This window comes from Colletes gigas, unplaced genomic scaffold, assembly GCF_013123115.1.
Source record: "Colletes gigas isolate AHSC1104 unplaced genomic scaffold, ASM1312311v1 Colletes_gigas_Sc00016, whole genome shotgun sequence".
NCBI lineage: Eukaryota > Metazoa > Arthropoda > Insecta > Hymenoptera > Colletidae > Colletes > Colletes gigas.
The window spans coordinates 89,253-110,589 of record NW_025106645.1 but is presented as its reverse complement, the minus strand read 5'-3'; the positions used below and the strand labels follow the sequence as shown (position 1 = coordinate 110,589).

The 21,337-nt window shown below is 34.5% G+C and overlaps 2 protein-coding genes across 5 annotated transcripts; one reads left to right on the top strand and one right to left on the bottom strand.

Moving 5' to 3' along the window:
* Positions 1–9,230: 9,230 nt before the first annotated feature.
* LOC122400291 (glyoxylate/hydroxypyruvate reductase A-like) lies at positions 9,231–11,135 on the bottom strand. 4 transcript variants are annotated; one of them, XM_043401672.1, is made up of 5 exons: positions 10,925–11,135; positions 10,665–10,782; positions 9,958–10,338; positions 9,512–9,876; positions 9,231–9,430 (listed from the first exon to the last, which is right to left on the bottom strand). In XM_043401672.1, the coding sequence occupies exons 2-5, from the start codon at positions 10,759–10,761 to the stop codon at positions 9,299–9,301; spliced, it is 975 nt and encodes a 324-aa protein (XP_043257607.1). In that variant the 5' UTR covers positions 10,762–10,782; positions 10,925–11,135; the 3' UTR covers positions 9,231–9,298. The 4 variants fall into 4 exon arrangements, with proteins under 4 accessions (XP_043257607.1, XP_043257608.1, XP_043257606.1 ...); XM_043401673.1 differs by having other exon boundaries at positions 10,986–11,135; XM_043401671.1 differs by having other exon boundaries at positions 10,665–11,135.
* A 1,133-nt stretch (positions 11,136–12,268) lies between these two features.
* LOC122400290 (enhancer of polycomb homolog 1-like) lies at positions 12,269–18,682 on the top strand. The gene is made up of 10 exons (XM_043401670.1): positions 12,269–12,677; positions 13,621–13,759; positions 13,848–14,089; positions 14,317–14,573; positions 14,664–14,799; positions 14,894–15,196; positions 15,439–15,590; positions 15,676–15,810; positions 15,890–16,861; positions 18,276–18,682. The coding sequence occupies exons 1-10, from the start codon at positions 12,525–12,527 to the stop codon at positions 18,394–18,396; spliced, it is 2,610 nt and encodes an 869-aa protein (XP_043257605.1). The 5' UTR covers positions 12,269–12,524; the 3' UTR covers positions 18,397–18,682.
* The last annotated feature ends 2,655 nt before the right edge of the window (positions 18,683–21,337 follow it).

The window sequence follows — 21,337 nt, the reverse complement described above, 5'->3', positions numbered from 1 at the left end:
TTCTTTCGCCGCGTTCCCGTACGATTCGAAATATATCGAAAACCTCGATGGAGCGGAACAGTTTGTATCAAAAACCTCGAACGTAGGATAGCGGAAATAAAAATACCGCGGGGAGTTTGTCCGTACGATTTTAAAATATTGAAACGAGCGAACCTCGATGGATTCGTCGATAATGAAAAAGTTTAAATCGAAAGCCTCGAAGCGGACAGTAATAGTTGCACGAAGGAAAAATCCTGCGGAGAATGTTTCTTAGCCGCAAATATTTCGGACGACCGTCGGAATTCGATGAAACATATACCGACAAGATGACACCCGTAACGATTGATTCTGCGAAGCAGAGTAACTTGATTTAGCCTCTCCTAGGCTTTGTCTGTATACGGAGAACGGAGACATAGCCTAGAATAGGTTAGGTCAGGGCTCGTTCGACGCGATCATCTTCGTGCTACTTTGTATGTCGAGAACACGCCCAAGGTCAAGTTCAAGGTTAATAATCGATGACAATAATCGAGAGAGAAAGTGCACACGTTGTCTCTACAAACGTTTGTTATCTTGTAATTGCTCGTTTTCCGATCAGTGACAAAATTGTTCGAATAACAATAGAATAAACACATTTTTTATATTGAATTTATTATTAGTATATAAAGAGTGTAAATTGCTGGTTTTTACAACAAATCTGAATTAACTCGACGTTTTTCGGAGGTAACTTTAAAAATGGCGACTAGATTTTTAGCGGAAGCAGCGGTTTCTGTTATCCTGGCTAACTATGATTCCATATTTGCCTGCTTCGAGCTGCAAATTATGCAATTAGAATGGTTTCTCTCAGTATAAATCTAGTGGAAGCGTCGGCATTTAATCGGTATTCGTCTGAAAGGCTGCTACTTATACCGATGACCCTGACATTTACACCGATGCATTTCACGTGTTTGGTGTTGTGAACGCTGGGCATTAAGTACAGTTCACATCGACGTGCTGCGTCGGCAAGTTTGCACAAATTTGTCGAACGTACACGCGAGGCCGGGGCCGTCTTAGAAAGTTGCAGGGCTGTGCACAAAAAATTTTAGTACGGGGCCCTTCCATGCTTCAATTTTATTCAGAGTACGTCACAAATCGGTCTTCGTAATTTTTCAAGCAATTCCAATAGTCTAACAAAACAAATTATTCCACCAAAACTTGGGAATGCATTTGGTTCCATGATGCGCATGGAAATAAACTTTTAATGTAGGGTCAGTTGCCCTAATATGGAATACGTTCCTAATTTAGAACACAACAATATTAAAGAATCGTGATTTTGCCATCTATTGGCGATTAATGCAATTGATTACGATTATTGCAACTGACGTGCATATGCCCGAATTCCAAAGCAACACGTATTCGTAAAAGAATATTAAAGAAAATATCGCAGTCTCAGTTTTTGCAAAGCGATCTTTGACTTAATATTATACATAATAAGGTAAGTGCATCACTTTTGTGTTAGCTCGATTATTTCTTCAAATATAAATATAAATATATTTCATATAATTATATATTAATATAAATATATATAAATATAGTATTCCATATTATAAACACTATGAGCCTACTATGGAAAATGAGGACTTCAGTAAAAAAAGTAAACATTTCCTAAACCGTTATTATATTTAAAATTTGACTGTTACCAGACAAAAGAGCATAAAATTTCCTATAAATGAATAATATCTATGTTTTTATAAAAGTTCTGCAAGTAAGTGAAATATATGTATAAAAAAAAGTATTCCATACTGGGGCAGCTGACCCTATAAAGTAATCCTTAAACCGATCTGGACTTAGGGGATCCAGCTATGGGGGCATGGCAGTAAAAAGCTATACAACAAAATTAGATACAATCCATCGTAATTAACCGAAATCGAAACACTGCACGTCGCGGTGCGTCGTCTGGGTCGCGACAGCGCTTTCATCCGGTCCGGAACAGAGTCCGTAAGCGCGTGAGCCATAAGCTGCAAGGTCTCGCGCGATGTATAAATAGAAACCAGTAGGTCCTGCTGTGAAGTCGAGGAAGGTGGTTGGAATTCTACAGGATGCCTCTACGTATCTCGTAGAGGATACCTCCGGGGAATCTGCGGGCGTGTGTCATTGATCCCGATAGACGCGTTCAACCAGGTATTCGCCAGAGAGAGGCTGACTTTATTGAAAAGTTCACGCCCACGTTCGTGTGCTCGGGAGAGCCGCGATCGGGTTCAACAGGATTCGTGAGGCAAATCAACGATATAAATAGCGGAAGTCCAGGAGACTGGCCGATTCTTCTGTCGGATGCTTGAACGTTTTCTAAAACAGTGACTCTCAACGGGAACTATCCAGCCCCCTAGTGAGTTACGCCATGTTTTTTTAGGACTAGAAGTAATAGATGTATATAGTAGGGTGGACCTTACTTTTCCACCACCGGATTTCTTTCATTTTACCCCTCCCCCCTGGGATTGTATTATTTGGCGAGAACAAAATTTCTTGCAAAATTTGAAATCAAAATTTTCAAAAATTGAAATTTATAGTACAATACCACACGTCGTTGTATTTGTAATAATTTATAAGAGTATGGAAGAGGAAATATATGGTTCCATTTGAAAAAAGATTCGTGACTGAAATTTTGAAAAAGTGGCCTTAATAACTTTTTGTTCTTTTTTGTGCTACATTTGTTTCTTTAAATCCCGTAACTTCCAATTAAGGAGTTTTTTTTATATATTTATTAACGGCGGAGACATTTTGCTACTTCCATTCAATCACGCGGATATATGAACTACACGTACTCGAATGACGACCCTACATCGACTATGCGAACTATTTGCGTTTCATTTCAATGGGATTTCTTGGTAGAACGGATTGCGGCTTGAATTCGTCGTCTGATCCACTTGCGCAAGAAAATTCTGGAAACTACAGGAGAGGTGAAACGGGCGCCACGACAAATTTCACGATTTACTATTCACACCGTTTCGTGTTATTGTCGTTGCCAAGACTGTTGGGAGAGAGGAACCTAGTAGCAGCGCAATATTTGCACGTTAAACAGGTATTCTCGTTCGTTTCCATTACAAATGCGCGCGAGAATGTCAATACACCAACACGGATTTGTAAACAGGTACGCACGCGGCTAAGGGTGCTATCCCACTGCTGTAAGAAACGGCGTGTAAAGTGGAGTTGGGTGCACAGTTCGGATTTTTTGATTATTTGAATAGTTTGAATAATAATAAGAAAAAAAAATAAGACACTTCAAAGACTGATACATTAAGTCAGCCATACTCAAACTCCTTTTCCCTTAGGCCACATATTTACATATAGGCGCCTCAGACAATAAGTTACTACTCCTTGCAAATAGTTTAAAAGCAAAACAAGCGAACATTATGTTGTTATGAGACGAGACGAGTATATGTATAAAGATGAGTGGATAGAGGAGTTTTTTATTTATTTGAAAGGAATATTTGTTTTCTACAGTCTGGCAACACTGATAATGCGATTACCTATCTTTTAGGTAGTTTTTCAATAGGTTTAGGATCAGTGAGGCTAGATTTCGCATGATTGAGTGCATCGACGTCGACACTAGAAACGATGAATTTCCTTAGCGTACTTTCTAACGGAGTGGTGGGGATAGCAGACCTATACTACCGCAAGAGCCACATATACGTGATCTCAGCACTTCGCGCTACTTCGGGAAATTGAGAAAGAAGGCGAGTGTCAGCCTTTCCTTCTACCTCTTGTAACAGCTGAAATTCGGCCTCGCAACAATCGTCATACGATATAAGGGAAGTCCCATAACGAAAAAAAATTTTTTTTATTTTTTTTTAGCCGAAATACACGTTTTAAACCCTCCTGATCACATTGCGGTTATTAAAAAAGAAGAAATTTTTTTGTGCCCATGTACGTATGCTATTAATATGTTTGTGTCTAAACGGCAGAATGAATTTCAATGAAACTTTACATTTAAGTTTTATGTTCTCGATTCAAGGTCTGATCAGATTTTGAGTGTAATCAGCTCACGAATAATAATGATTCTACGTCTTGTAGTTTTTTAATTATTCCGATACATATATATTATTTATATATCTTATATATTATATATTAAACCATGTTAAAGACGTATATAATAAATATTTTAGAATAATGTTGTTTAAAGCTGTCTCACTCGTAAAGGGTTAATTAAGAAATAAATATTTAGAAATTGAAATAAATAAAATTTATTAAAATGAAAAACCACTCTTAGCCAATACCATGCACGCTGTAAGAACTTTCATTCAAAGGAAATATTTTTTAAAGATATAATCTAAATAGAAGAATTAATTACTACAGAAATAGATTAGTACTGACTTTTCCCGCTACATTTTTCAATAAACCTATTAATTAGTTACACAAAATTAGATGTTATATATTTTACTTAACTTTACAGGACAAAATAATTTAAATGTTGGGAAAACAATAATGTGGACGTTACCGTTCAATGGAAATCTGATGGATCTTAATTTCCCTCCTTCCATCAGGAGGAAAATGTAAAAAGTCTTTATTTATTTGTAACATTAGCATACGCTGTATATTAAAACCTCCACATTCGTCTTGCTTTTTTTTATTAAAATTCATTAAATTGACTGCTAATCGTGCAGTAGAATTTTATTTTTAATTATTGCTCTTTTAAAACCTGTGGGGACTAGGCTATGTACATCTACATATGTCTTTGCTTTTTCTTCCTCGTCATTTTTACGGCCCTATGACCCGCGAGGCGTATAAACAAAACACTGTCACCAACCTGCATGAGTCATTGTTGTAACAGCAGATAGATAGAGATAAAGTTTATTTGATCCTAATCCGTCTTAAGATTTGTATAAAATGTTTTAAAATATTTTCATAAATAATATACATATATGTATCGGAATAATTAAAAAACTACAAGACGTATAATCATCATCATCCGTGAACTGATTACGCTCAAAATGTAATCAGATCTTGAAACGAGGACATAAAACTTAAATGTAAAGTTTCATTGAAATCTATTAACATATTCTTTTTTTAATAGTCACAATATGATCAGGGGGTCTTAAAACGTGTATTTCCGCTAAACAAATTTTCGAAATTTTCTTTTCATTATGGTACTTCCTTTATATCTACATGCATAGGGCGGAAACTAAAAATGCTGAGGCAATTGAAACTTGCAATTTTATGTCGATTGTCGCGAGGCCGAATTTCAGCTATTACAAGAGCAAGAAGAAAAGGCTGACACTCGCCTTCTTTCTCAATTTCCCGAAATAGCGCGAAGTGCCGAGATCACGTATACATGGCTCTTGCGGTAGTATACATGCAGTAGTATGTTGCTATCCCCACCACTGCGTTAGGAAGCACGCTAAGGAAGTTCATCGTTTCTAGTGTCGACGTCGATGCACTCAATTATGCCAAATCTGGTGACATTGCTTGGGATCAATATAAATGAGAAAATACTGCAAATATTTAATTTATTTCAGGACTGTTCTGGATTTCTAAATAATGAAGAAGAATAACTCGGGTGAGTACAGATTACTGATTAAGTTTTGAAATGACAATCTACTAACACTGTTAATTTGTTTTATGTAAACCTTAACAAAACGAAAAGGTTTTGTATGATCATTCGCAGGATTCTTCATTTTCTTTTTCTTATTTTACATTTAACACAAAGTATTTTATCTATAATTAACATGCATGGTAGGTTAGAATATGTTTACAGGGTGTTATTTGAAAGCAGAGATGCCAGAAAAGCACCGCCGGGTGCACACGCACACATGCCAGATACGCGTACGTGAGCTCGTGAAGTTTCGGAAAGTCGACAAAGGCAAACTGACGCATGCCCTCTTTCTCGATTCTCCGAAGCTGCCCGAAGTAATTTCGGATCGCCTCGTGGGAGTCGAGAGAGAAAGGCTCACATTTGCCTTCTCGCTCTAAACAACTGAAATCCGACCTCCCGTCAACGGCATACGATTTAGATTCTCGAGCCGAGATTCTCGACTGCCCAGGCATTTTTACTTTCCGACCTATGTAGGCGCACATAAGCAAAGTACCCCCCATAATGAAAAAAAAATTTTGTAAAATTTATTTTACGGAAATACACGTTTTAAGACCTCCTGATCATATTTTAATTATTGAAAAAAAAGAAATTTTTTTTATTAGTCCCATGTATGAGCGTGCATATGTTGTTGGATCCCGGGTTGCGGGATTAAGAACAACACTTTACTAGAGAGACTGGTGGTTTTATTCGATCGTTACGGCAAGTTCCGCACGTTAGTAAGTACAAACTAAGTACAGAGATCTGACTTGAGTCCAAAAATGTGCGTCGTTTATATATTTGAGGGTGACAATGGTGGCGTACGGAGTGAGTAACCGGGTACAGGATGAGTAAGCGGGTACAGGAGGCTAGAAAGACTGGAGTTTGGAACCTATGACTGGGATGTTTGTGTAAGGATGATTCTAGTGCGGTATCTATGTTGGCTTATGAGTTAGTCATACAACAATGTACATATATTATTAATACGATTTTTCAAAATCAAAATACTTTAAGATTGAAAATTAATAAATTAAAATGAGATTCCACTCTTTACCAGTATTGTGCACGCTGTGGTATTTTTCAATAAGAAGAGTTCTTACTTTTATAACATAAACAAAACAGTAGAATTAATAATTGCAGAAATTAATTAATAATGATTTTCCTCGATTGTTTTGAGATAACCGTATCAATTTGTTATGACAAACTAAATAGAACTAACTAGAAACAAAGGAAAAGTGATCCCGTTTGCCAGTTTAATACAAAGTATGGGTTGTATCTTAAATTTTAAAAGGACATAGTCGAATATTTTTAAAGGTACAAAACATAGCGTTTCATTGTAGAACAGTAACATAAGTTAGCAGGTAATGTCATAAAACTGTTTTTCCCAGCTATATCCCTTTTTACCTGAAGTATAAGGTAAAAAGTACGAGCTACAAGGTACGACTATCCGAAAATCGTTCACATTTTATCAATGTAAATGAAGCGGCCTTTCCATCAGAGTTAGATACAAAATTTTGTTATTTCTGTGAAAACAGAACTTTCATTAGATGTAGGTGGTGCTTGAAATTGTTATGTTTTCACTGTTTTTACGAAAAGTACCATCCAGATTCATGTACTTCGTACATTGAAAATAACATATGTTAAATTCAATTTAAAAAAAAAAATATTCGAAGGTCAGACAAAAATATAATGTCACATTTAGTGTACGATTAAAATATGATTGAAAAAATAAAAAAAAGGATTTGTTTTGGCAGGGTTTGAATCTGCAGAGCAGAAGAAGCTCGGAACTTGCAGGCAAATACCTTATCATTCACGCCACGCTGGTTGTTGAATGTATTTCTATTTCTGAAGATAAGTACCTGTAATAACTTTATTAATATCTCAAAGTAAAACCTAACCCAAAATCGGGTACCATTCCAACTTTTCCTTGTTAGAACCGAGTTTTCAATTTGTCTTAGCGAAAATCGTAATCACATTTTGCACATTATTCTAAAACATTTGTGGTATTCGTTTTCAATGCGATTTAAGTAAGCATGTAATGTATAAGATTTCATTTAATTTTTTCTTTTCTAGAGAAGATAGCGAAAAAGTTTATATAATTTTTTTTATATGTAAGGCGTCGGGAAAAGGCGAGGCCCAAGCCGAGGCGCTGGCAAGGGACCGCGTCTGGCCTTCGTCCGTCAACACTCCCACCCCTACCGATGGGGGAGAAGGCTGACGACAAAGGCGAGGGTCTAGGCCCAGGACGGGCTCATTTGTTTTTCCGACGCTGAAAGAACGGGAATAAAGCATGTATACGAATACCCTACGTATTTCTTAATTCCTAATTCCATTCTACGCGTCTGTATAACATATATAAAATTTAATTCGTCCTAAGATTTATATGAAACATTTAAAAGATTTTTTATACATTATGCCTATACATATATCGGAACAACTATGAAACAAGAGGTATAATCATTATTATCCATGGACTGATTATAGTCAAAGTCTAACCGGACTTTGAAATGAGAACATAAAACTTAAATGTAAAGTTTCATTTAAATTCATTTAGCTATTTATACTCAATCGTAATAATAATATACATATGTGTGCTCATACATGGGAATAAAAAAAATTTCTTTTTTTTCAATAATTAAAATATGATCAGGAGGTCTTAAAACGTGTATTTCCGTAAAATAAATTTTACAAAATTTTTTTTTCATTATGGGTACTTTGCTTATGTGCGCCTACATAGGTCGGAAAGTAAAAATGCCTGGGCAGTCGAGAATCTCGGCTCGAGAATCCAAATCGTATGCCGTTGACGGGAGGTCGGATTTCAGTTGTTTAGAGCGAGAAGGCAAATGTGAGCCTTTCTCTCTCGACTCCCACGAGGCGATCCGAAATTACTTCGGGCAGCTTCGGAGAATCGAGAAAGAGGCCATGCGTCAGTTTGCCTTTGTCGACTTTCCGAAACTCCACGAGCTCACGTACGCGTATCTGGCATGTGTGCGTGTGCACCCGGCGGTGCTTTTCTGGCATCTCTATTTGAAAGTTTATCAAAGCTTCATGTTGTCATGAATGTATTTCATGCAAATACCGAGTGGTAGCGTGGTTAAGTACACGAAGCACAGATGGCGGGGTAATACTCCGTTAGAGACTCTCAAGTAAGGATGTGATATGGATAATCTGTCTCGTATATTTAATTATTGTTAATAATTCATATATAGTTTATTATTGCTAAAAGTGATGAACATTTATTAAAAAATCTTGACATAACTTGACATATATTATAATGACTGAATAACTCATTTTAATCTCATTTAAAAACACAATATGTATAAAGTAATTAGAAATTGATTGTCATTTGTATAAGGTTTTGAAAAAAGTTTCAAAGATATTCTAATGATATTACAGAATATTCATATTGAACGTTATTTGAATGAAAACATAAGTATGTGCATATCTAATACATCACCATATTGTCAAAACAATTAAAATGACTAACTAAGAAAGAGTACGAACAATTGGAAGAATTCTGGTAAATAAAATAGTGCAAGTTATTTATGATTTCAGTGTACAAAGTTTGAAAGAATCTCCATGTCTGGCACTTCAAGAAACAAAGTAAATATTTTGTAAGAATATTTTATAATACTAATAATATGTATCATTATATGATATCGTTATATGATACATATTATTACTATACATTAGTAATCATTATCTGTATTATTTCACTTCCTTGTCATACTGTATAAATTGTGTTGAAAAAAAATCCCTTCCGTAGTTAAAGAATAACTAGTAACCTTCTTGAGTATTTACTGTATTTAACAAAGTTTCGCCTTTAATGAATTTCTGATAATTCTCAGCAAAAAATCTTGCAACATCCTGGGGACGAGTTACGCCTGAAATGTGTGGTGAGATAGTAACCTATATAAAAATGTGATTAATTAAAATAAATTAATTAATGCCTATAGTTGTCTTTTATATTACAACGTAAACAAAAATTACCTGTGGTAATAACCACAATTTACTGTCTTTTGGCAATGGTTCTTGTTCAAAAACATCCAATATTGCTCCAGAAATCCATTGTTGCTGAAGAGCATTTAATAAATCTAATTCATTAATAATTGTACCCCGACCTATATTGATGAAGACACTACCTCTTTGCTTACACTTTTCTAGTGTATTTCCACCTAGTAAACCGAAAGTATTAGATGTGGATGGTAGAACATTAACAATGTAATCACAATGTATGAGCATGTCAGATAAAAATTCAACTGTCCTATGTTTATCCAGATAATCTAATTTTTCTTTAAGTGGTGTTCGTGTGACACCCCACACAGTAGCCCCAAACATTTTCAATCTCTGTGCAACTGCAAAAATTGAATGTATATTTATATAAAATCAAGTACTTTTGTCAGAAATCGACAATGAAGAACATGATACATATTTACTTGATTTTCCAATATTTCCTAAGCCTAAAATTCCTACAGATAGATCACAAATCAATCTGTGATCAGAAATTTTTCCATTCTTTTCCCAATGACAATCATTTTGTTTTTCATACTGTTGCCTTTGATCACGTTCAAAATTAAATATATGTGCTACCACATATTCAGACATAGCAAAACCAAAGGTTTTATCAGAAAACCGTGTGACGACATAATTATGTTTTATATTTTGCAAACGTGAAGCTAATGTTTCAACACCAGCCCATGTCATTTGTACCCACTTTAAAGATGGTAACTTATCCATATATGGTAAAAATAAATCACAATCAGTCACCACTATATCCGCATTTTTTAATTTCGATAACGTATTACTTTTGTCTGAATCTGAATATAAAGAAAAACATTGAGTACAATGAAAAGAAAATACACGAAAATAAACTAATTTCAGCGAATGTCGAATTTTATTCAACGAAAAGGCAGTAATAATAATCCATGGATTATTGAAAAAGCGTGTATTTAAAATATGCATTAAATATTTGAATAACGTGGGTGTTCTGTCAAGTTGTACATAGATATTATATACGCAAATTCAGTGTACAAGGAATCATAATGGTAGTACATCTCGACACGTGCTCGCTGGTAGAGCTTTCATGAGCCGAAAAAATTCGAGCTCCACGAGCATGAGAGGAAGTATATGTCAAAAATAATACCTAGCGAAACATCGCATATCGTTGACTTTGGAAGTTGCATTTGAAGATGGTAAGATAACCTAGGAATCACGGATAGAATTGCAATGGTATGTGCCATGCCGATGTGCGAAAATATGATCTAGTTTTGACGAACACAATTTGACAGTTAAATATAATATTAAACGATTTATTTGTTATTCTAATTTATCGCAACTGTCATGATCGAAAATTTGACGTTACATCGTATGTAGACTCTAACACGTTGTACTAATGCGTCTAACCTAAATTTTTGATAGAACTTTCTTATAATATTACTTTGCGTTACTATCTACAGTGGCTCACATTGAAAATCGTTCATTGCTCTCTTATTTGCCTTTGTAAAATTCACTACACACAAATAAAAGGTGTTTGTAATCAATATGGAAATATTCTTTTCTTATAAAATATGACTATGAAATAAGAGGAATTGTAATATAACGATATCAGGATACAGTAAGGGTGACAGAGTAGGATAAGTTTTATTCATGAATAATGAATACAAATTTTCGATCGATTCGTAAACTAACTTCTACGTACACTACGTCTTATTCATAAATTCGTTTATAAAGTAGAATCTGTTAACGAATTTTTTAAACCAGTATTCAGAGGAGCAAAATCGTGAACGAAAACTAGTTTACGAGCGAATTTAACATTTTTATTCGTTATTCGAAAACAAAATTTTCTCAATTCTAAAAGGTAGTCACATTAATCCTCAAATAGCATCGTGTATTTTCAAAACGTAATTAGCATTGTGGTCTGTGGAGCAACCCAAAATTATAAAAAAATAAAAAGCAACAAATTCTTTGTATAATTGTTTTTATTTTATGCAGTTGGTTACACGAAATAATAGAGTACATTCTATTTATAAATAACGATTAAATTCATGTACAATAAAATTTATAATCTATTTAAAAATATGCCACTATTTCCTTATCCAAATCTTTTTTTATGAAATTAGTGCTTCATATCGATTCTATTATAGTTAGTACTATTATTATACATACATTAAAGTTCTTCAAAATTTCCCGCAAATACACCAACAACATGGCTAAATTGACGACACGATGATCAAAGAAGCCGGCGTGGAGTGGACCAACTGTATAAACTGTGTCGTTAATGCCAAGTACGTACCTACCTGCATAGTCCAAGGTGATTTTTATTATTCTAGAAGAAAATCCAAAACTCAGTGTTGGAACCACAGTGTTGGTAACTTTATTTTAGGCGGGCGAGAATCACTGTAATCAATGTGCTTAGTATGCGTTTTTCCTTGTTTTGCTATTAAAACAACAAAGACAGATAGGGCCAGCGTTCTTATGTCTGGCTTAGTTGTTTTCAATTGCAAAATAAGGAAAAAGATTGAAACGCAACTGCGATGCACCGCTCGTGTGCATTTAGCGTAAACATCTAGTGTAAATTAGCACAGTATGTACGAGGCTTGTGCTTAGTAGTAACGTAGAACGTCCAATGAGCGCTCACGAGTCGACCGGTGGCGGCAGTGAGCCGATTCCCGCGCGACGTACGTCGCATCGTGGAACTGCTCGCGCTGAACGTGTTAAATGGCTGTGCGTCGGCCATGATGGCTTTGAGCAGGGACCGTGTCACGCAAACATGTTTTCAAAGTGATATATCTCGTTTGGTGACTGAGTGACCGTGTTCCAGCGCGATGGCCGGAGAACGATGAGGCCCTGACCGCTCTCTGTGCCGGGTATTACGGGCGCAGGGCCCCCAGCCAGGCCCAGTCAGGTTCACGTTCCGCAAACCCGAGACCCGAGCCGACCCGACTGGCCTCACGGCTCGACACCAGCCAACTCGGTTGTCAACACGCGAGCCAGCCGCCTCAAGATGAGCAAGCTGTCGTTCAGGGCCCGTGCCCTGGACGCTTCCAAGCCCATGCCGATTTACATGGCTGAGGAACTGCCGGATCTGCCAGATTACTCGGCTATTAATCGTGCTGTGCCCCAAATGCCCAGCGGCATGGAAAAGGAGGAGGAATGTGTAAGTCGAATTGTTCAACCTTCTTCCAGCATGTTTTCCTCGTCCGCCATCTTACCTTCGAGCGCATCTTCGTAAACAACCGGCAGATGGCAGTCTGCTTACCATTATTATATGCAAAAATTCTTTATTTTTTATCATTAAACGTAATTGTCAACTTTATTTTACCCGTTATAATTGTTCTTTGAATATTGATGTACTTATATGAAAGGTTATTGACAGCTGTCAGCACCTTGTTTCAAAGTAATAACAGAACAAAGAATGATGTTTCCATGTTACAGTTCAGCTTACAGAAACTTGAAAATATTATACTCTTGGCTTGTTTTCTTGTTTCTATAGCATCCTGTGATTTTTTAAATTTTCTTTGTATGGTAGTTAATTCATTTCACTATTCTTTGTTGTGTAAACAATCATTCAATGTTACTTCCTGGAAGTTAATTATGAAAGATGACAATACGTTATTGGTGTAACGATAATTTTGAAATATACTGTGAGGTGAATGTCATGATGTTAATTACTAAGAATCAATATATCTTTTGTTTTTGGTATAGGTTTATGATAATCGAGTTATTCATGAATATATTATAAACAAATATGTTTTTTATGGTTAGTTACCAATTATGCAGATTAGTTGTATTAAGAGACTAACGAGTATAACAAAGATGTATATGATAGTATCTATATTTTTGCTTTAAATATTTTATGTGTTATTAAAAGTTTTCATGTTTATATGAACATTTCTTTCTATGCATTCAATGCATCTAATTAATTTTACAAATTTTTGAAGAATATCATTTATACTATATTATTAAATGTCATGACTATACAATTTCATTTTTATCGTGTTTAATTTGTTCCCTTTCTGTCATTTGCAATAAAGTAAAACAAGACTAAAGATCGAAAACAATTCATATGAAGTTTTATGTTGTATTATTTATTTGGACAGGAACATCACTTGCAAAGAGCAATATGTACGGGTCTAATCATTCCTACTCCCGAAGTAACTGACTTGGCAGATGCAGAAGCTTATGACAAGATATATCCAGCTGATTATAAGCTACCTCGTCAACTTATACATATGCAACGTAAGCAAATATAATTAAATAAATTCTGATTTGTAATATTTAATACTATTTTTAAACAAGAAATTTAATATCCATACTCTTTTTAAAGCTTTTGCAATGGAACAAGATATTCCGGATTATGATATGGATTCAGAAGACGAAAAGTGGGTTGCAGTGCAAAGCCGTAAAATGGACTTAACTCCACTTCAATTCGAGGAAATGATGGATCGTTTGGAGAAAAGTTCAGGGCAGACTGTTGTCACTCTCAATGAAGCTAAAGCACTTTTAAAAGAGGACGATGATTTAATTATTGCTGTTTTTGATTACTGGTTGAATAAACGTCTCAAAACAGTAAGTTTTTATATATTACAATAATGAGCATAGCTATATTTATCCATTGTCAAAATAATTTTACGAAGATTTAGGGTTATGTTTATTGCAGCTTCAATATAAGTATTGTAATTGTTTACAACTTATATTAATTTAACGTATCATGTAATTCTTTGGTAATAATAATTTCTAATCTATAATTGTGATTGATCAAAATTCTACTAATATATACTTTTTTTTTATTACAGCAACACCCACTTTTATTAACAGTGAAAACGGAGCATCGGTTTGGTTCGGCTGCCAATAATCCTTATTTAGCGTTTAGACGTAGAACAGAAAAAATGCAAACACGTAAAAATCGAAAGAACGACGAAACTAGTTATGAAAAAATGCTGAAACTCCGTAGGGATCTTAGTAGAGCAGTTACTCTGCTTGAAATGGTTAAACGAAGAGAAAAAACCAAGCGGGAACATTTACACCTTACGATCGAAGTCTATGAGAAAAGGTTTGAAACCAATTTTTCTAATTTCATACAGTTTCTGCTCTTTATAAGAACAAATTTTGAATATTGTACGATTAAAAAAAATATGTGCAGGTATCAGGCACAAGATTTTAATGGACAAATATTGGCAGAAGTATCGGCGCTAAAGACACCGAGATCGGCTTTTGCTCCACTATTTACAAATCAGTTTGGTGTTCATCAAAATTGGGCGAATAAAGTTTGTAGTAAAGTAAGTGATTTCGAACGTTTGCGTATTTATAATTACGTTCATTTAAAAAAGTTGCATTTACAATAGTGTATTAAATGTTATTTATTTCAATTAGGACGAAGTAGTACCCAGAAAAGAAAAAAGACAGTACAAGAAACGAAAACATAAAACTGACAGCAGGGGAGGAAGTTTAGAAGATAATGGTGTACGTGGTGGAACAGGTAGCGGAGGCGGTCGAGGAAGTCGGCCTGGTGTTCTTGGAGGCGGGCTGGACCCGCTAATGAGCTCAGACGAAGATAGTCCGCTTCCATCTCATTCTCATTCTCAGCCCTCTGTTCCCTCGGATCGTGATGATGAAGACACCATTGACGAGGGTCAATTCGCTTTTCGACGGAATAAAAATAGCACTTATTTACCAGTGAGTGCTATTAGATTCGAGAAAATTTATCTTTTCTGTGTGCATTTTTTATGAAAAATTGTTGAACAAGTTTTGGCGCGGAATTTAAATCAAACAGGACTTACCTCTTTTATATGAGCTATGTTACTTAATATTATACCATGGGTGTCAATGAAAATCGTCATGAATTATTGTAAAAGTGTGGAAATAGTCTTAAAGTTCTTTTTTTCAGGATTGTAGATATAGAGCTTTTCTCTTTGCAGCCTGTATCAGGTGGGTTTGGAAATTGGCCTTGGTGTGATAAAAACGATGGGGGCTTGGCTGATAAGAAGTATAGGTTTGCGCTGACCAGTATCACCAAACCAGTGCCAAGGTGTATTGGTTTTGCGCGGCGGCGAATTGGTCGGGGTGGAAGGTATGATATACGTGCCACATGGACACAAACGGTTATGCAAAAATGAAATTTTTTAATAATCATCTTTGATGATAAATACTTCTAGAGTAATATTGGATCGTTGTTCGACCGATATGGATGATATGTGGTCGTCTTTAGACTTCACGATACACCAACCAAAACGAGAACCAACAGACTCTGATACGACTGCCACGTCAACAACTCCAGTCAAAAAGGAGTGGTATGTTAAACAACAACGTATAGGAATGTTAGTTTCTATAATAGACTTGATTTACTAAATATATTTATGTTTAACAAAGGTTACATTACCGACCAAAGACGCCGCCTGTGTCAGTGCATAGTCCTAGTGAAGAAAGTAGTGATACGGACTCGGATGTAGAGCCAACGGTATCCCAAACGAAACCGCTTCCGTACCCGTTCCCACCCGAGGCTACATCCATCTGTGTAGAAGTAGAGCCGGAACGTGCGGGAGACGAACCACCTTTCACATCTGAATTTAATATCGCTGATTATTTCTTGACGGACTCTGTGTCGGATTTCGACCTTGCCGTAGCGAGTATCACCGGTAGTGCGTGTGTTAGTGAACTGTCGGACAATAACTCTAGCGCCCCGCGGACAGATGAGCTGGGCAGTTCACATTTCGTTATAACTTCGCTACCTAGCAGTCTTTTTGCACAGCCTGCAACACAACAGAGTCGGCCTCAGTGCAGTGGTAGTGGTTCTAGTGTTATAAATACTTCTACAAGTTCTACAGTTCCATTGTCTTTCTCGTGTACGACCAATCAAGCAACAACATCGAGTACAGTGTCTACGCAATGTGCTAGTGCTGCTTCCGAGACACAGTCAAACCATCAATTTAAACAACTACAACACAGACAATTGCCAAACAATAACAGTACTGCCTCCATTCTGTCGAAGTCCTTGACTAGTCCAACAAATAATAGGAATGGTGGCAACTGTGGCAGTGGTAGTGCTGGAATCAGAGTGTTCAGTGCAAGTACCACAACTAGTGGAACAATAACAAACTTTGGTAATGGCCATCAGAATGGCCCGTTGCCCCATATAAACAACTCTAACAATATTTCAAATAGCACTCACATGGTGAATAATCAATCGACGATAGTTCTGCCACAAAAACATCCGCCGTCCAATCTGTTACCTGGCTTGATCGCGCAGAGCAAATTGGCTAGCCTCGCGAGGCAGCAACAACAAACACAAAGTCAGGCGCAACAAATCCCAACGTCCGGGGAAATTACGCTTAATAGTAATAGGTGAGTGTGCATACATGCAGCTATATAAACCGATTAAAACGCCTATTTAAACGATAAAATATATAGGATGTTTCAGAAATACATGTAAATACTTAAGAAGCTGAATCTATACCCTAAAAGGAGTAAAAAACTTCATATCCTATATAATTAACATGTATCCTATATACCTTAGTATTCTTAACCTATGTGTGCATAATGCAGTACCCAGGTACTGATTTATGTATTTCTTTTCATAATTGTGTTGAATCACAAAAATACCCAAATTGTGATCAATAAAAATCACCAAGAACTTTTCCAGCTACCTAATACAAGTAACATGAATACGAGTAACTTAGAATAAGTAACATAACCCTTCATTGCTCTGCCAAAAATAATCATTGTTACAGGAGAGAAATAAATATGCATACACAGGATACTTTCGATTTTAACATTAGTTTAGCATATAGATTCAGCTCCTTAGGTATTTCCATGTATTTCTGAAATATCCTGTATAACATAAAATCGTTTAAGCCACCATACTGATTTGTATTAATTATATATATTTTTAAAAATAAATGAGTTAGGTAAAAAAACCTACAAGTTTGCAAAAGAAATGTATAACAAATTGAAGAAAGGTTTTATAATAAAGAAACCCTATGATCGAAGTAAGCATTTTTTGAACAAGTTCAAACTATAAGTAATGATCCATGTAAACAAATTTAAAAAAAGTAGGATTCAACGCTCAACCATTTTTATTTAAATGACTCTAAATAATGAACATTTCAAAATATTGTTAAAATTCTATTAAAATGGAAGCAGCTTGCAGTTATAGATGTACAGATAACCAAGGTATAAAAAGCGTTCTTTACATAATTCTTTTCTTTGTATAGTTTTCTATTATTCTGTAAAATAACTTTAACATGTTGACTGTTACACCAGTTTTTCCTCTCTAAAGATATCGTCAACATTTTTTCAAATTATAGTGTAACAAATAGAAATATTCAGTAATTCAATAGAGTCTTGTTATTTTGTAGTATTCCTAATGTTAATGACATTATTCAAAAATATTTTTGTTTATAAGGATTCTAAATTTAATATTAAAATATAATTAAGATAAAAAAAGGAAAAGAATTATGCGCAAAACAGAGGAATTTCTATCAAAAGATTTTAAACTTAGTAGGGTACCCTTATAAGTACATAGAAGCATTGTAACTTTAGATATATTTGTTTCGATACATGGAAATGTGCAATGTGTATGGCAACAGATGTCATAAATCCTAAGGATTGATTCTATGTACCAAAATAAGACAATAATCAAGAATTACGAAATTGTGTTTAAAACTTTGCGTTCAAAATATCTTAATATTTAGTATTTGTTAGCGAAATGATATTCTTGTTTGAATATACTTATTATCAATTATGTGTTTGATTATAGTGAAAGTTTGGATATGGAGGTGGATGGAGTGGAAAGTGCAGCTTGCGACGGTAAACCACAGCAGCAGCAGCAGCTTGTACGGACAAACAAAACAAATTCATTAGCAATGGAAGTGACATGATGCCTGCTATCAGCACCCCTGTTGCCGCCAATACGTCAGTGGGGGCTTCGCTAACTTTACCTTGTCTATGTCTGCCTGACTTCGGGTACTGGACATATACTATGTGCTCGTTTATACGAAATGCGGTACGGCTAGATTCAATTGCAGAACTGCTCTGATCAGTTGCCTGTTGTGGCGATGATGATGAAATTGAATCGATTCCATTGCAAGTACCACGTTATTTTTGATCACAAAAGGATCGTGCTCTAATTCTTTTTTCTAAGTCGATTGTTTCCTTGCTCATTGACAAACCATAATTACTCGATGCAATCACAGTGTTTCATTGAACTTTTAGAAAAAATGTTTATTTTTTTAAATACATTACATTAGCACTAGTTTCTGATTAATATTATTTTTCATTTCTTTCTTGATACAAATTATTCTTTCAGAAAATATGAAAGTTAAATACAGAAATAATATTGCTTGCATATCCTCTGTTTCTTTGAAAGAATGATTTTGTTTAACGCAAGGGAACTTTTATGTTTGAAACAATTATAACTTGATTTTGAGATGCTGAAAAATTGGCAGAACTCCATTGTCATATTTTTACCTGTACGTAAGTAATACTGCTGGAAAATCTGTGATGCAGTTATTACAATCATATCACAAGCTTTCTCAGACACAGCATTAATTATTTTATTGTGAAAATATTGGACGAAGATTTACACTCGACTCTTTCTTGTTAAATTTTTCAAAGTATTATATGATTTAATTTGGTTATTCTATTTAGAAGGAAGATTTGTGAATATGTAATAATGGATACAAACGGTAAAGTTTTGTAGACAATTAATTTTAAATCACATTCACCTTTGCAATACAAGCTCTAAATTTTTGAAAATAACACTTTTATGCGTACATTTATGGTTGTAAATTTTGTTGAAAAACTGAAGTGTGCCAGAAATAGAAGAGCTGCTTCCTATGGAAACTGTATAGTAAATCTATTATAAATAACGTTAACAAATACATTATTGACCATTTCAGTGAACTTAGAGTAGTATAATTTGACTTACCGTGGATTTGTATGATTATTTCAATACTGTACATAGACGCGGTTTAAATATAATAAGATATTATTCAATTTATTTCTTTACAAAGTAGTAATCTGCTAAAGGCTTCCAGGCTGTGAAATAATGAAACTATTGTTAACAATAATTATCCTTGAATTAGCATTAAAGTTACTCAAATGATACAAAAAGTTTTAATTATTTCATCAACCGTTGAAACATACATTTTTGTGCTATTAATATGTAACGAATCAATTTTTTGTATGCAATCATAGCATATAAATTTAGATTCTAATGTTGCGTTTGGGAAGCTTGTATCATAAAAATCCATATTACAAAGCGATAAATTCATAACAACTATGTTAGGATTTATAATGTTTACAAGGAATATCTAGAAATTCTTACATCTTTTATTTTAGTAATTGCAAACTATGGAAGTAAAAATAATAAATTCATTTACCATACAAATAATGAAAGAATCAATCCTTTTCTCATAAATGTTTGGATTGGCTTGAAAATAATCTTGGTTATAAGTTTTAATATTGCACAAGAAATTTAATTAAGTTAATTTTTTTAAATATTTTGCAGCAAAGTTCCAACAATAGTACTCGAGTAAAGTGACTTATTTCAAATATTTTTATTAATACCGGTAGAATTTCTTACAAAAAAATGGGCAAATTATATAAATGTTAGAACAATAGCTAAGTCTATGTTTAAGCTTCAAGTAAACAATTATTAAGTCCCCACTTAGAACAAATATATAATATCGCAACAAAAAATACTATTGCCATAAAAATGAGACTAATTCTGTTACTTTTGCTTTTATGAGCAAAAGAGCAATTGAAATTAAGGTGTATTGGCATTTACACATAAGTAGCATCTGCTTCGTTACATTTTTTGCTGATAAAATTTGATTACCTCTAGAAAAAACAAACATACGAATAGTTGCTGAGACTGTGTTCATTTTTGTGCGCGTTATTCTCTTCCTCTTAGTCTTTCTACATTATTGTCAACCTTCCATGTAACTATCGAGGTGTAGTATTAAAAGATAAGCAGCAAACAGAAATTAAGTTTTTAAGAAAATTGACAATATTCAGCATACATTTTCATTAAAAAAATAATTAAAACACAGAGGAAACAACTGTAAGTTTTTTTATTTAAAACGATTTTTCTTTAGCACGATCATATAATTCATATTTCTGTGTGTCTGATAGAAGCAATGCATGTAAAAACAAATAGTAATAGTTATAAAAGTAGACTGTCGAATATATGAGTTTGGAGCTGATAAAATTCAAGAGTATCCGTCGCATAATTTTTATTGTCACTTGACAAAGGTTTCATTAAACATCTGTTGTAATTTGAAATTTGTAGGCACTGATCAAGATCAATATGCTAGCCATTCGGACTGAAGATTTCTAATTTAATCTTATTATAAATGGCCATGAACAAGATTTATCAGATAGTCATTGATTTTCCAGGCTTGAAGCACAGAAATTTCTTTCAAGCATGCAATAAAAAAAAAAAGTTCTTTCGCGAGCCGTAACGCGAAATCAAGAGAGAAATAAAATATAATGGTGCAAACGTTGCAAATTCTAGGGAGACTTCATGAAATCATAATAAGAAACAAACAAAAAAAGATATATTGTACATATAAAAATAATTACGCTTATTGTATCTCTTACTTTTAGGTAATTAACTGAAAAAATAACTGTAATTAATGTTGTTGTGGTAGGCACACAGCGATGTGTATGAAAATTTATGAATTCGGGACAATTTTAGGGAAGGAGTAATAAAGAAATTTTATCCTGGATAGGACTTATTATTTTGTTAAGACTTCACTCGCCTGTATATTATATAACATTTTGTGAAATCTAATTTCTGCCACATTTGTACATACT